Below are 16256 nucleotides of genomic sequence, written 5' to 3'. Positions count from 1 at the left end.
CTCTTGTTAGTATTAATCTTCATCAACAACAAAAACTGTGAATCTTAAATGCTTTTCTAGTAAGTATTTATCTTCATCAACAACAGAAGCTGTGAATCTTATATGCTTAACTACTTTAAAGTTCAAAGTACTTAATTAATTAAGGCACATGACTTGCCCTGGTGGTTGGCGTCATTTGTTGAAAGTGATAGCCTAATGTTTGATGTGACTAATTCGAGGCATTTCTCACATATTGCATTCTGTATATCATGCATTCTTTACTGTTTTAAATTAAGTGCGGCCCTTATGTGCCTTCTTGTCAGTTTCAAATCATTTACGGTGAGTAATAAATGACATTTCAACGGTTGGGAGGACCCTAGCATGCATTCTAGCTATTGGATCCTCACTGTCGATTACTACCTCACCGCAGAGGATTTTTATGCCTCCTTATCCCTTTTGTGGGCTCGTCTTAACCCCTTGAGGATCTCACCCCAACCTAGTTTTCCAATGCCACACACATAAAATATATAAGAAAAAAAGTAAATAACCAAATTTGTTACTTCTTAAAGAAAAAAAGTGGGAAAGATTTTTGTAGTGTAGTCAGATCCATGCCTAGTAACATTAATGTGATTTTTAGATGTCAAAAGTTGACGAGGGACAATTAAAGCTGCATAAATAAGAAGTTAACGATAAATACTTCGTACTAATAGAAAAAAAAAATTTAATAATCTCACCTACTTTGCCAACGGCATCTTAAATTCTTGAACGAAAATAATCATCAACCCATGGTAGGGTGAACTCCTTACCAACCATGAACTCCCCATGTAAAATAAAAAAGACTCATGCATGTGGAATGGGATCGGACGGTACTGGATAGATCTATTCTATTTTTTTATTAAATCAGTTTTTATTATGATTTTACCCATGAATTATAGATGTGGAATAGAATCAAAAAGGTCAAGATCGGGGATTGGTCAAGAAAGATATCGTTTCGATTCGATCCATATTGAACGTTCCGTTCCTTTCTATTTTTTAGAATCATGGTCTATCTTTTTCCCCCTCTTTTTTGCCTTAATGTGAGAGAGTCTATGAAAATTTTGTGCCACACTAAATTTATGCAACCAAAAACCATAAAAAAATGAATAAAAAAAAAAAAACAGTAAATGGGTAAAACAAAAGGATCCATTAATTTTTCGACTACTGGAGAATGATGGACACATCACCCACGTGTGGTAAGCAAGTGGGCGACAACAATGGAGATTTGGGACGGGCATCATACAGGATGGGCAGGAGATCATTTCAAAAGGGGAAGAGAGAGGTGGATACATTGACTGTTAGCTTGTGGTACGTGGACAATGTGCCTAGCCTTTATAATCTTCTATAACCACATACAACTTTTTTTATTCTTGGGATAGGTAACCGCATTTAATTTATATAATCTAACTACACAAAGGGCTGTAAAATGTTACAATTGTGCCCCCTAACTACACAAGGTTTTGTGGATACAAATTGGGTCCTAATTCATCTTTTAGGAAAAATATTTTTTTAGCAATTGAGGCAAGATATGCTAGCAGCTCGGTGCATCTCCTTTCTCCTCACTTGAAATTATCTTGCTGATATTCAATGTACATACTATTTTATCGTGCCTCATTGTTGCACACCTCTTTGTCGCTTGCTCAAAGAATCTTCTTCGTTCATTTATTTTTCTTATTTCTCTAGTTGTCGGATCTTAATAGTGTTCCGAGTTTGTTTTAACGTCTACATCATATTCATCACCGATACAAGACTAGTGAACTCGTTTCACCAAAAAAAAAATAAAAACTGCACTTTCTTGTGATTTGTGAGTTCCCTCCACCATTATTATTAAGATCGAGAAGCAGAGAAGATCACCACCCTTCTTGAAAGAAAAGTTGTAGGAAATGAAAACTGGTGGTGCTTTTTATTCTTCATCGTCTTCAACCTTCACTGTTCTCTTAGCATCATTTATCATTGCTTCATGCCTCCTCTTCCAAATTAACCAAGCGCTCATCATTCAACCTAAGAACAACTTCACGGCTCCTGCTCTTTTTAGCTTTGGAGATTCGTTGTTGGACACAGGCAACAATAACAATCTTCGGACGGTGGTGAAGTGCAACTTCCCACCCTATGGAAAGGACTTCCTAGGAGGGATCCCTACTGGAAGGTTTTGCAACGGAAAGATCTTCTCTGACTTCTATGGTACGTAAGCAAATATAACACATTCCCCTCTCTCTCTCTCTCTCTCTCTCTCTCTCTCTCTCTCTCTCTCTCTGTGTGAGAGAAATAACTTCTTTTGGAATAATTTTTTGCTTTAAAATATAGCTCTCGTCGCATGGGTCGTTCCCAACCCTCAGGGGGTGTCTAGAGTCGGAGCAATTATTATATTACTTGTGGAGAACTCCTCCACAATGGGTGGGAGATCATTTTTAAATGATGAATAAAGAATTTGGATTTTTTTTTTTTTCATCAATTGGAAGGAGAATCTTTTAATCCAAGGGTTTTGGTGGTTAGACAGGGACTTTTTCAACTTGAACCTCCCACCACTAAGTTGCAATAGAGTCAACCTTATCATTGCCTCAAGGTCTATCATCCTTAGTAAATGTGGTTGCATTTTTGCCAAAATTTCATTTAACAATTTGAAAGAAATTGGTTCTCGGAATAAGTACTAATCAAAATTAAAATAGATCAAGTAGATTAAGATCAAAGAATTGTCATAGCCAATTGGGTATAGAGCAGAGGAGGAAGGTCCGACAAGCACTGTTTATATATAGTATTGATTGTACTATAAATTATTAGGGAAAAGGTTGGGTATGCCGTCGATATCAAGTATGTTAGCATCCATTGTGTTTATCTCTTTCTTCCATTTTTTCTGAAATGACCCTCATATCCTTCCTGAATGATACTCCATCATGTGATTCTATTTGTACTATCTGTTAGCACACTTGATATCGGCGGTATATCTATCCCTCTCCCAAATTATTATATTAAAAATTTATAAATAACATACATCGAGGGCAATAAGGAACAAGGAAAAAATAGATAGATGATCAAATATCACTGCCTCTCCTGTACTTTGGCGAAATATCATGGTTTTCCTAGATATTTAAAAAAATATCACTACTCTCCTCCTAATCTAAAAGATTCTTATATCAACCATCCTTTTCTCTGAGAAATGGCTATAAAGTCATGGATTTATGTTTCTTAATATCCAAACTACCCTCAAACATGTCTAATACCAATTATAACCTTTTAAGAAGAAAAAATCCAAGAAGAAGATTCCTCTCTCTACAACTCACCTTCCTCTTCAATCTGAAACCCTAAATCCTCTATTGGTAATGCCTGGTAATCAATTAACTATTTCTCACTGAAAAATGACAATTGGTGGAATCTTTCGGATCAAGGGGAAGATAGTGATATTTTTGAAAATGTTTAAGGGAAATATGATATTCCACCAAAATACAAGTGAGAGAAGTGATATTTCCTCTACATAGATTAGCAATTTATAAATGAAAAATGTTTTTTATCCGGAAGCATGGCCATGAGCCAGTGCCCCAACCAATGAGAGTGCATGCTCGAACATCTGATTAGAAGGAGCATGATGGTCATCTAACACCCCCAAATGCAGGGGCACGCTCCCAAACAGAAAAACGTCCCCATTTACAAATTAATTATACAATTACTTTGGAATTGAACTACTTAGAAAATTTTTGGTTTATTAGGTACCTCTTGGGTCGAGTTCAGATCTTCTCCAACAGGTGTTCCTTCTGTTTCTAAAAATATTCCTTTTTTTGGGGGGGGGGTGGAAACTAAAAAATATTCCTTTTACTTGTTAAATGGTAATAAGTGGGATAAATTTCTGGAGGGGATCTCAACTTTTTCGATCTTAACTAACATGCATTTATTGTGCAGAATGCCTTGCAAATGCAATAATGATAAGAGAGAGGGATAGAGAGAAAATAGTTGTATGATCTTAATGGTTAGTCTACCTTATGGACCTAAGCTCTTTGTCAAGGTATTGCAAGTTGGTGATGATGAGGAAACAATAATACGAGTCTAGAGGATCTCCACATATATATGAAGAAAGGAACGCTGCCCAAGCACCCACACCCTCTACAACAAACACAGTTGGGTATAAAAATACCCAATACGTGTGAAGCAACTGAATCTTTTCACACCCATTTATGTGTAGAATGTCTCTACATTGTTATTTTTATTTCAGATAAAACCTTTATCAAAAATGAAAGAAAAAAAAAATTACATTATATATGGATACGGCTGAAAGGTAGAAGATAATGATCAACACAGGTCACAAGCATGCATGCAAGGTATACGAACTCTCTTGGGTTGGCCCAGAATTATACATCCATGATCAATAATAGTCACCGATCTAAGCTTCGCTTTTTGGGTGCATGGCAGTTGAAGCGTTGGGAATTAAGGAGTTTTTGCCTGCATTTCTAGACCCGGCCTTGGGACCTCAAGACCTTCTTACAGGTGTATCCTTTGCCTCCAGTAGTGCTGGATTTGATCCAATCACAAATAATATTACGGTATCCATCTTCATCTTCTCCTTTGGATCTCCTCTACTTATTTAATTGTCAAACATAAGAAAAAAATGATGACCTCATTACTTTTAATTCTTATTTAATTGGAAACAAGCAGTCGGTGTTGTCATTGGCGGATCAATTGAAGATGTTCAAGGAGTACAAAGAGAAACTTCAGATGATAGCTGGAGAAGAGAGAACATGGACGATCATATCAGAGAGCTTATATTTTTTAAGCGCAGGGTCTAACGATTTCTTCATTACCTATTTTCCTACTACTTTTAGGAAATTTAACTTTGATGTCTCTTCCTATGCTGATTTCATTCTCCGTTTAGCTTCAACTTTCCTTCAGGTCAGTCACTCACTTCTCATCTTTCCTAACTTTTAACATTAAAATCCAAGAGCTAGCACACATAAGGGTATGCATTTCAACATTCAAAAGAAACATTTTTTTTTCAAATAATTTTCGAAGAGAACATGTATGTAATGTATGGTCTGTTTCATTTTTTTTTTTCCCCCTTTAGGCTAAATGAACAATTATGCAGTCCCTATGTTCAGACATAGAGGGCAGTGCTATGATGTCCCCATTCTTGTGTCACATCTATTATTGAACCATACTTGACACAATCTACCATGTGACCCACCAGATGAGGAGTTTGTGAATAATCGGGCTGCCATAAATGGGCCTTAATTGGGTCTTAGCAATGGGTCTTCCCAACGTCGATGAAATAGTTGAAGTATTCAAGCTGACAAGTTTATACCATTGAAAGCACAATTCTGCCTCAAGCATATCCGGCAAACTCACCATTAATTCACCACCACAATTACATAAATTTCATTTTTAAATTTAATTTTCTATTGTTAAAGACGCTTGTCATCTTGAAAATTGGAGCAAACCCACTTTGACTTTTTCTTTACTCTTCAATTTTATTGTGGAAAAATGGAGATTTCCAGTAGTATAAAAGCGGTCAGGCTTAAAGGAGTTAGTTCAAGTCGAGCTTATAAATGTGTCAAGCCAATCAAACGTCCGTCGGGCTAGGTGCTGCACTGTATACTACATGTTTATAAATGGGTCGGGCGGGCTTGGTCGTGTGCCCATTGGGCTAGGTGGCTACACCGTGTATTACCTGTTTATAAACGTGTCAGGCTTTATTAATCGGGCTGATCCAAATTTGACCATAAACATGTTGGGCTCGATCGGGCCTATCGATGCAGGCCTGAAATTTACACCCCTAGAAAGTACCCCTAAAAATTAAATGAGAACAAGTGAAGGTATCATCCTTGTGTATAATCCATGCTAATATTCTATCTATAGTTGCAAGTGAGAAATAAATGATTAGATTTGGTCCCAAAATTTGTTGTAATATTTTTCGTGCATGTAAAAGATATTTTGCATTTTATGTTCAAACCAATTACAGCAAAATTTGTTTTACATTTTTCACATTTTATAAAAACAAACCGAATCTTTTTTTTTTTTTTTTAATGAGACGAAATATATAAACAATTTCCATAGCCAAAGACAAGATATAATTCACAGAGATCTAAAAGCCATTGTTGTCTGACTCACATTCTGATATATGTAAAAATAGTTTTTTTTTTTTTTTTTTTGGTAGAAGAAGAAAGAAAATGTCATGGATTAGAAATACAAGTGTTGTTATATATATTGTGGTTTAATCAAACAAGACAACATTTGGCAGGAACTATATAATTTGGGGGCAAGAAGAATCGTTGTTCAGAGCATCCCACCTATAGGATGTTTGCCAACTATAAGAACCACAGTAGGAGGGAAAGAAAGAAACTGTGCAAAGAAATACAACCAGGCAGCCTTGGTCTACAACTCTAAGCTGGCTTCCTTGATCGACTCCCTCCTCAAGAAGCTCCCAGAGTCCAAGATTGTCTATGTGGATATTTACAAACCCCTACTTGATATCATCCAAGATCCTAATACCTTCGGTAATTTTTCATCAAACCCATCATCATTACTACAATTTAATTATTTGAAAACGGGCAGGTGTTTTCTATGGTAGAGCTTCCCTGCGCATGGAGGCCCTGGACACAGGCCACGTGCCAGGCAGCAGAGAAAACTCTCTCTCTCTCTCTCTCTCTCTCTCTCTCTCTCTCTCTCTCTCTCTCTCTCTCTCTCTCTGCGTTTTTGTAGGACACAGGACCATATAGGGATAGGAGTCCCGGAACATGGATTTGATTAGGTGGGCCCTCCCTGGATGGAATTCTATTCTTCTACCCCGAAGATACCCAAACCAACCCACCCTCCTCCCATTCACTTCCAAACTTCGTTTCCATTTACATCTAAACCGGATGATAAATCAGACCAACATGACCGGTTCAGTCCACAACAAATCCAATTAATTGGACCTTCATCACTCATCACTTTGTTTTCGTTTTAGAGTGAATCTGATAAGAAATGGTCAGAATTGGGGGGGGGGGGGGGCAATGTAGATTTCACTATTCATTATGTAAGAAAGGTATAAAAGTATTTATCTAACGGCAGCATAACTAACTTTTCTTTTTCAAACAATAGCTATTTCATGAATGTTGTTCTTTGTCCGGGAGATTTTTTATGTATCCTGTGTCTCGCTCTCTTTTGTAAAATATTAGAGAGAAAAAAATTTCCCTATCTTACTTATAGAGAGAACTTTTTTTTTATTTAATTCTAAATTTTTTTTTCTTAGGTACGAAACATTTCTATTCATTAGGAGAAGGCATACAAACCGGTACAAAACTCAAGAGTCTTGACAAGGGCCATCTTGTGACCTTTGCTTCTTGAATAAAAATGGGTAGCGATAATTTCTTAAAACTGTAAGTATCCTAGGTGTTATTTATCCAAAAAAAAAAATTGGCAAGACAAAGAAAAAAATAAAATAAAAGGTTTAGCAGTATTGAAAGATGCAGGAAACGGCCTAGGGGCTAAGGGACATAAGTAGGCAGGTTGAGATAAGAAAATAATTTATTATTATTTTTTTTTTTTTTTCTGCATCACTAGTATTGAAGAACCCTGAAAAGATGTGTCGCTTGTTTCTCAGGCTTTGATGAGGTGAAAAACGGATGCTGTGGCACTGGAACATTTGAAGTTGCAGTACTATGCAACCCCTTGGTCCCAGTGACTTGCCCAGATGACTCCAAGAATCTATTTTGGGATAGCTTTCATCCTACTGAGAATGGCTACCGCGTACTCTCTGCTATGGTCCTTAAACAACTCAATAATGGCTTCTTTTAAATTCTACTAGTTAAATATTCGTTATTAAGACTTCCATTTGTGAGTGACTCTTTGACTTGAAGGGTATGTATTGACCGAATAAGAGTTTCACCTTATTTGGGAACTCCATATTCAATTTCTTACTCAAGCTCCACTCCATATCGCATGTAGAGTTTTACATTATCACAATCTCTATGTAACCCAATCATAATCTACATGTATTGCCGACTAGGGCCTCTTGATAGTATTTGAGCTGTGAATCTTAAATGCTTAACTACTTTAAAGTTCTAAGTACTTAATTAAATAAGGCACATGCTTTGCCCTAGTGGTTGCCATCATTCGTTGAAAGTGATGGAGGCACTCCTCGCATATTGTATTGTGCATGTCACGCATCTTTTACTGTTTTCAATTAAGTGCGGCCCTTTTGCCTCTCCTTGTTGGCTTCAAATCATTTATGCCAAGAGATGAGTGATATTTCAATGGTTGGGAGGGCCCAACATGTACTCTAGCCATTGGATCTTTCCGATCATTGTCTCATCTCAAAGGATTTTTATGCCTCCTTATCCCTTTTGTGGGCTCTTATCTTGACCCCTTGCGGGTCTCACCCAAATATGGGTTTTCAACGCCTCACACAATAAAGTTTAATAAAAAAAAAAAAAAAAACCAATTATATTATTTCTTAAAGAGAAAAATGGCGAAAGAGTTGTTGTGTACTCTAGTCCATCCATGCCTAGAAACATTAATATGATTTTCCTACCAAAACAAAATAAAAGAAACAATAAATAAAGATCAATATTTTAATAATTTCACCTATTTAGCCAACGGCATCTTACATTCTTGAACGAAAATAATCATCAACCCATGGTATCATGAACTCCTTACCAACCATGAACTCTCCATGTAATAATTTCTAATGAAATAAAAAAGACTCATGCATGTGGAACGGGATCCGATTATATTGGACAGATCTATCCTATATATTTTTTTTTAAACGAGTTTTTATTACGATTTTACCTTTGAACTATATCTGTGGAATGGAATCAGAAATGTCAAGATCGAGGATTGATCAAGGAAGATACCATTTCGATCTTGTCCATATTGAACGTTCCGGTCCACTCCACTCCACTCCATTTTTTAGAACCACAGCCTTCTTTTTTTTACCTTAATGTGAGAGAGGTCTATGGATATTTTGTGCCACATTAAACTTACGTTAAAAAAAAAAAAATCCAATAAATGGGTCTAATAAAAGGATCCATTAAATTTGAACTACGGAAGAAGGATGGGCACATCACCTACGTGCGGTAAGCAAATGGGCGACACCAATAGAGATGTGGGCTAGAGCATCATATAGGAAGGGCAAGAGGTAATTTCAAAAGGGGAAGAGAGAGATGGTTACAATGGGCGTTAGCTTGTGGCACACAGACAGTGTGCCTAGCCTTTTTAATCTCCTAGAACCACTTACAATTTTTTATTTTTTTATTTTTTGTGATAGGTAACCACATATAACTTATATAATCTAACTACACAAAGGGCTGTAAAATCTTACAATTGTGCCCCCTAACTACACAAAGATTTTTTTTTCCACGATTGTGCATAAAAATTGGGTTCTAATTAATTTTTAGGAAAAACAATTTTTTAGCAATTGGGGCAACGTACACTAGCACCTCAGTGTATCTCTTTCCTCCTCACGTGAAATTATCTTGCTGATATTCATTGTATGATACTACTTTACCCATACCTCATTGTTGCAAGCCTCTATGTTGCTCACTCTAGGGCACCGTTTAATAACGTTTCTACTGTTTCTGTGTCTAGAATCAGCAGAAACGACTTTTCATGTTTTCAGAAACAAAAATGTATTTTTTGGTGTTTGATAAACATGTTTTTCGAAAAGTTTTTTGCAGACATAATTCCACTAAAAAACCCAATAGTATCATCGGATGTCCAAAAGGGAGAGAGGATTCGGTTGCCTCTTTTTAGGTTTAAATAGTTGAGAGAATTATCGAGAACAACAACATTTTTTCCTCTCAAATTCGTTTCTAAAAATGACGAAACAAGTCCTACTTGTTTCATCAAAGTCATTTTTAAATTTATAAATATGCATAAATTTTGATTTATGTTTCTAGAAACATGTAAAACGAAACAACTTTATCCAACATTTTTTAGGTTGTTTCTCCTTTTCTGGGAACAAGAAAATGCAGAACCGGTAGAAGCGGAATGTTATCAAATGATGCCTAGAAATCCTCTTCCATCATTTATTTCTCTAGTACTATAAATTTTATGACAATCTAAAAGGTAAAAACATAGCTTTCTTAACTTCTTTTTTTTTTTTCCTTCCTATTTATGGAGAGATTTAGAGGTCAAAGGAAACCCAACTTTTGATCTTGGCCCCAAAAGGTTGGGTGATTTTTCATCATTAATGGCAACATACCGCTATACTAGTACCTTCAATCATGCACCCTAAATAAAATTAGACAAAATTTAGCTATTGCCCAGCTGTAACCCTTGAGGCAGCCAAAGAAATGGAATCTAAAAAGATATTTTAGAAAATACTATAACCTAGAAGCGTATTTATGAACCCTAGGAAAAGTGAATTATTCCATTTCTTTGGCTGCCAGTAGGGATTTGTAGCCAACCCGGATAGCAGCCAAATTTTTTCCAATAAAATTTAGGAAGTTTGAGAGATCAAAAAAATCTTCTAAAAGAAAGACCAAAATTAATGATTCTTCTTATTCCGGGTTTATTGGGTTTGCATGCATGATGGAGTTGTCAGCCATCAAACTATGAAATTGTTTTTCACAATTATCACCTATCATGCAAGCCATGATGAGAGTACTATCACTTTCTTGTAACAAAGCAATCACTGAGGGGTCATATCTTAGTTTGTTTTAATGTCTACATCCTATTCATCACCTATACAAGACTAGTGAAAGACTCGTTTCATCAGAAAAACTACACTTTCTAGTGAGTTCTCTTCAACCATTGCTGTTCTCTTAATATCATTTGTCATTGCTTCATGCTTCTTCTTCCAAATCAACCAAGCGGTCATCATTCAACATAAGAACAACTTCATGGCTCCTGCTCTTTTTACCTTTGGAGATTCGTTGTTAGACACAGGCAACAATAATAATCTTCAGACGGTGGTGAAGTCCAACTTCCCACCCTATGGAAAGGACTTCTTGGGAGGGATCCCTACTGGAAGGTTTTGCAATGGAAAGATCTTCTCTGACTTCTTTGGTACGTAAGAAAATATAACACATTCCCTCTCTGAGAGAAATAACTTCTTTTGAAATAATTTTTGGCGGTTTTTTAAGTTACGGTGGAGTCAACCTTACCATTGCCTCAGGGTCTACCATCCTTAGTAAAAGTGGTTGTATGTTTTCCAAAATTTCATTTACCAACTTGAAAGAAATTCTTTGTAGGAATAAATACTAATCAAAATTAAAATAGATCAAGTAGATTAAGATCTAAGAATTGTCAGCCAATTGGGTATGGAGTAGAGGAGGAAGGTTCGACAAGCACTATTTATATATAGTATTGATTGTACTATAAATTGTTATATGAACAATGTACATATAATATACATTGACAGCAATAAGGAACAAGGAAAAAATAGATAGATGAGCAAATATGACTGCCTCTCCTGTACTTCATGTTCTTCCTAAACATTTAAAAAAAATATTACTACTCTCCTCCTAATCTAAAAGATTCTTCTATCAACCGTCCCTTTTTGTGAGAAATAGTTGTAGAGTCATGAATTTATATTTCTTAATATCCAAACTACCCTCAAACATGTGTAATACCAATTCTAAATCTTTAAGAAGAAACAAATCCAAGAAGAAGATTCACCTCTACAACTCACCTTCTCTTCAATCTGAAACCCTAGATCCTACATTGGTAATGCCCAGCAATCGATTAACAACTATTTCTCACAGAAAAGGACGGTTAGGAGAATCTTTTAGATTAGGGGGAGGATAGTGATATTTTTGAAAATGTCCAAGGGGAACATGATACTTCGCCAAAATATAGGGGAGGGAAGTAATATTTCCTCTACATAGATTAGCAAGTTATAAAGGATAAATGTTTTCTATCTGGAAGCATGGTCATGAGTCAGTGCCCCAGCCAATGAGAGTGCATGCTCAAGCATCGAATCAGAAAGAGCATGGTGGTCATCTCACACCCCCAAACGCTGGGGCACTCTCCCAGATAGAAAACACTTCCCCATTTACAAATTAATTATACAATTACTCTAGAATTGAACTACTTAGAAAATTGTTGGTTTATTAGGTGCCTCTTTGAGTCGAGTTCAGATCTTCTCCAACAGGTTTCCCTTCTGTTTCTAAAAATATTCCTTTTACTTGTTAAATGGTAATAAGTGGGATAAATACTTGACGGGGATCTCAACTCTTTCGATCTTAACTATCGTGCAGACGTGCATTGCCTTGCAAGTGCAATAGTGATGAGAGAGAGAGAGAGAGAGAGAGAGAGAGAGAATAGTAGTATGATCTCAATGGTTAGTCTACCTTACGGACCTAACCTCTTTGTCAAGGTATTGCAAGTTGGTGACGATGAGGAAACAATAATACGAGTCTAGAGAATCTCTACGTATATTTTGTTTTTTTCTTATGAAGAAAGGAACGCTGCCCATGCCCCCAGCCACACCGTCTACAACAAAACACAGTTGGGTGTAAATATACTCATTACGTGTGAAGGCAACTGAGTCTTTTCACACACAGCTATGTGTAGAACATCTTTACACCGTTATTTTTATTTCAGATAAAATCTTAAAATGAAAGAAAAAAAACTATTTTACCTTTTATATGTAGATATATATATATATATATATATTTATATATGAATACAACTGAAAGGTAGAAGATAATGATCGACACATGTCACAGGCATGCATGCAAGGTATATGAACTCTCTTGGGTTGGCCCAGAGTATATAATACATCCATGATCAATAGTGATCACAGCTGTAAGCTTTGTTTTTTGGGTGCATGGCAGTTGAAGCGTTGGGAATTAAGGAGTTTTTGCCTGCATTTCTCAACCCGACATTGGGACCTTAAGACCTCCTTACAGGTGTAACCTTTGCCTCAGCTATTGCTGGATTTGATCCAATCACAAATAATATTACGGTATTCATCCCAGCTCATCCTCTCCTTTCGATCTCCTCTTTTTAATAAGTTGTTTATATATGATAACCTCATTACTATAAATTCTTATTTAATTGGAACAAGCAGTCAATGTTGTCATTGCCTGATCAATTGAAGTTGTTCATGGAGTATAGAGAGAAAGTTAAGATGAAAGCTGGAGAAGAGAGAACAAGGACGATCATATCAGAAAGCTTATATTTTTTAAACTCAGGGTCTAACAATTTCTTCATTACCTATATTCCTACTACTTTCAGGGAATTTAACTTTGATGTCTCTTCCTATGTTGATTTCATTCTCCGTTCAACTTCCACTTTCCTTCAGGTTAGTCACTCATTTCTCATCTTTCCTAACTTTAACATCAAAAAAGAAACAATTGTGGTGTTTTTTTTTTTTTCAAATAATTTTCGAAGAGAACATGTATGTGATGTATGGTCTATTTCATTTTTCTTCTTTTAGGGTAAATGAAAAATTATGCAATCCATGCATCCAGACATAAAGGGCAGTGCTATGATGTCCCCATTCTTGTGTCACATCTATTATCGAACCATACTTGACATAAAATCTGCCATGTGACCCACTAGATGAGTAATTTGTGAATAATCGAGATGTCATAAATAGGCCTTAATCGGGTCTTAGCAACGGGTCTTCCCAACGTCGATGCAATAGTTGAAATACTCAAGTTGACAATTTTATTCCATTGAAAGCACAGTTCTGCCTCAAGCATATCTGACAAACCCACCATTAATTCACCACCACAATTACATAAACTTCATTTTTAAATTTAATTTTCTATTGTTAAAGATGTTTGTTCTTCTTGAAAATTGGAGCAAACCCACTTGGATTTTTTCTTTACTCTGCAATTTTATTGGTGGAAAAATGGGGATTTCAAGTAGTATTAAAGTGGTCAGCCTAAGTCGGGCTTAAAGGAGTTAGTTCAGGTCGAGTTTATAAATGTGTCAGGCCAGTTGAGCGTCTGTTGGGCTAGATGGCTGCATTGTGTACTACATGTTTATAAATGTGTCGGACTGGTCGAGCATCTGTCAAGCTAGGTGTGTGTACTACATGTTTATAAATGTGTCGGGCTTGGCCGGGAGCCCATCAGGCTAGGTGTCTGCACCGTGTACTAAAAAATAAATGGGATCAAGTAAAGGTATCATCCTTGTGTATAATCCATGCTAATATTCTCTCTATACTTGCAAGTGAGAAATAAATGATTAGATTTGGTCCCAAAATTTGTTGTAACATTTTTCATGTAAATGATATTTTGCATTTTATGTTCAAACCAATTTCAGGAAAATTTATTTTACATTTTCCACATTTTATAGAAACAAACAGAATATTTCTTCTAGTGCTCTAATATATTGTGGTTTAATCAAACAAGACAATATTTGGCAGGAACTATATAATTTGGGGGCAAGAAGGATCGTTGTTCAGAACATCCCACCTATAGGATGTTTGCCAACGATAAGAACCGCTGTAAGAGGTAAAGAGAGAAACTGTGCAGAGAAATACAACCAGGCAGCCTTGGTCTACAACTCTAAGCTGGCTTCCCTGATCGACTCCCTCCTCAAGAAGCTCCCACAGTTCAAGATTGTCTCTGTGGATATTTACAAACCCCTTCTTGATATCATCCAAAACCCTAATGCCTTCGGTAATTATTCATCAAACCCATCATCACCTCTACAGTTTGACTATTTGAGAATGGACAGGTGTTTTCTGTGGGTAGGAGAGTTTCCCTGCGCCTGGACACATGCCACGTGCCTCCCGAAGGGCAGGGTGGTTATTTCATACCCTCGTGCAAGGGGAGCTCTCGAAAATAAAACTCTATCACTTGAAAAACAAACATTTTCAAATTAAGAATTTTTTTTTTTGGGTGAAAATATTAAGAATTATAAAAAAAAGAAAAAATTTCCCTCGATCATGCATGAGGAAAACCCACGGTCTAACCACCATTCTGACTTCTTTTTTTTTTTTTTTTCTTGTTTTTTTCTTGAGACCCTTTTCACTTGTGAAGGTTGGAAACTTCTCATTTATGAAATCTCACCCCTATTTATACCTACGGTGAAAAAAGAATATCTTTATATCTTTGATAGTGAGTGAAAAAAAACTACCCCTCTAAGTAATATCGACAAATGACCCTCTTTATCTAGCATCATGTGGAGCCATCCAATAGACCTGCCGGATGGGAATCCATGATGGGAAAATGCAATCTTATGATTTCAACTCTTCTAAGTTGCATCTGGGTGCAGCCCCAGATTAGGGGAGGTCTCTTTGAATCTCTTACAATTAAATTTCCACCACTTTATATTTGATCGAGTGGACTACCTTATATACAAACAAATGAAATTAAGCTTTGTACCAAAAAAAAAAAAAATTAAGCTGAAAGATGCAGGAAACGGACTAGGGCTAAAGGTCATAACTAGGCAGGTTATTGAGCTAAGATTTTATTTTTTTCTGCATCACTAGTATTGAAGAAACCTAAAAAGATGTTTGGCTTTTTTTCTCAGGCTTTGATGAGGTGAAAAACGGATGCTGTGGCACTGGAACATTTGAGGTTGCAATACTATGTAACCCCTTGGTCCCAGTGACTTGCCCAAATGACTCCAAGAATCTATTCTGGGATACCTTTCATCCTACTGAGAATGGCTACCGCGTACTCACCACCATGGTCGTTAAACAACTCAATAATGGCTTCTTTTAAATTCTAAGAGTCTTGCTATCAGCAAAGCTTATATATAGTCTCCACGTCATTTTTTTTTTTTTCCGCATAAAGTGACAAATGTGATATTTTTTAGTTTTTAAAGTTTAGACAAAATTTTCCTTCACTGGTAAATGAATGATGGCCACGGTGATCCATTTAGCGTTCACCGTGGTCTTAAGAAAACTAAATCCATGAAGTTATTGTGCTTATCTAGGTTTTATCTCTATAATAAATTTGATCTCGTAAGTTCTCCAAATTATTCTTTTTCCTTGGCCCCTCCCATAGGGGTCGGCCATATATTTTTGTATTACATTATAATGGTCTATCAACTGTTGATTATGCATTATGAATGTGTGCAAAGTCCTCTTTTTATAGGTTGATGATGTCTTTCTTTCATTTTGTTTCATATAGAATCAAATTTCATCCAAAACCGTTGGATATATAGTTTTGAATTAAGACTAAATGAAACCATATTTGAACCAAAAGAACAAATCCTTGAACCTATAACCCAGACCCGGTCAACCTTAAGAGCAGAGCACATAGTAGTCCTATGCGAACTCTTCTCCTGGACCCGATCCGGAACCTGATTCCGAGTTTAATAACCTTCCTCGCATCTCCTCTTCTCCTTATTTGCTTCTGTGCCCATCA

The 16256-nt window shown here is 36.3% G+C and overlaps 1 protein-coding gene and 1 pseudogene across 1 annotated transcript; both read left to right on the top strand.

The window, feature by feature from the left end:
- Positions 1-1766: 1766 nt before the first annotated feature.
- Positions 1767-7999, top strand: LOC122085221 (GDSL esterase/lipase EXL3-like). Its single transcript, XM_042653702.1, has 5 exons — positions 1767-2196; positions 4414-4544; positions 4657-4890; positions 6236-6491; positions 7580-7999. Exons 1-5 carry the CDS (start codon positions 1899-1901, stop codon positions 7771-7773), a joined length of 1113 nt encoding a protein of 370 aa, XP_042509636.1. The 5' UTR covers positions 1767-1898; the 3' UTR covers positions 7774-7999.
- Positions 8000-10820: 2821 nt separating this feature from the next.
- Positions 10821-15784, top strand: LOC122084856 (annotated as a pseudogene).
- The last annotated feature ends 472 nt before the right edge of the window (positions 15785-16256 follow it).

This window comes from Macadamia integrifolia, chromosome 7, assembly GCF_013358625.1.
Source record: "Macadamia integrifolia cultivar HAES 741 chromosome 7, SCU_Mint_v3, whole genome shotgun sequence".
Taxonomy (NCBI): Eukaryota; Viridiplantae; Streptophyta; class Magnoliopsida; order Proteales; family Proteaceae; genus Macadamia; species Macadamia integrifolia.
The sequence above is the reverse complement of the archived record's forward strand: the minus strand, read 5'-3'. Positions and strand labels throughout refer to the sequence as shown.

Bases quoted from the DNA above. Each gene is read 5' to 3' on its own strand.
- LOC122085221 (XM_042653702.1), top strand. From the start codon at position 1,899: ATGAAAACTGGTGGTGCTTTTTATTCTTCATCGTCTTCAACCTTCACT. The intron at 2,197-4,413 runs GTACGTAAGCAA...GGTGCATGGCAG, and splicing joins GATCTTCTCTGACTTCTATG to TTGAAGCGTTGGGAATTAAG. The intron at 4,545-4,656 runs GTATCCATCTTC...GGAAACAAGCAG, and splicing joins CAATCACAAATAATATTACG to TCGGTGTTGTCATTGGCGGA.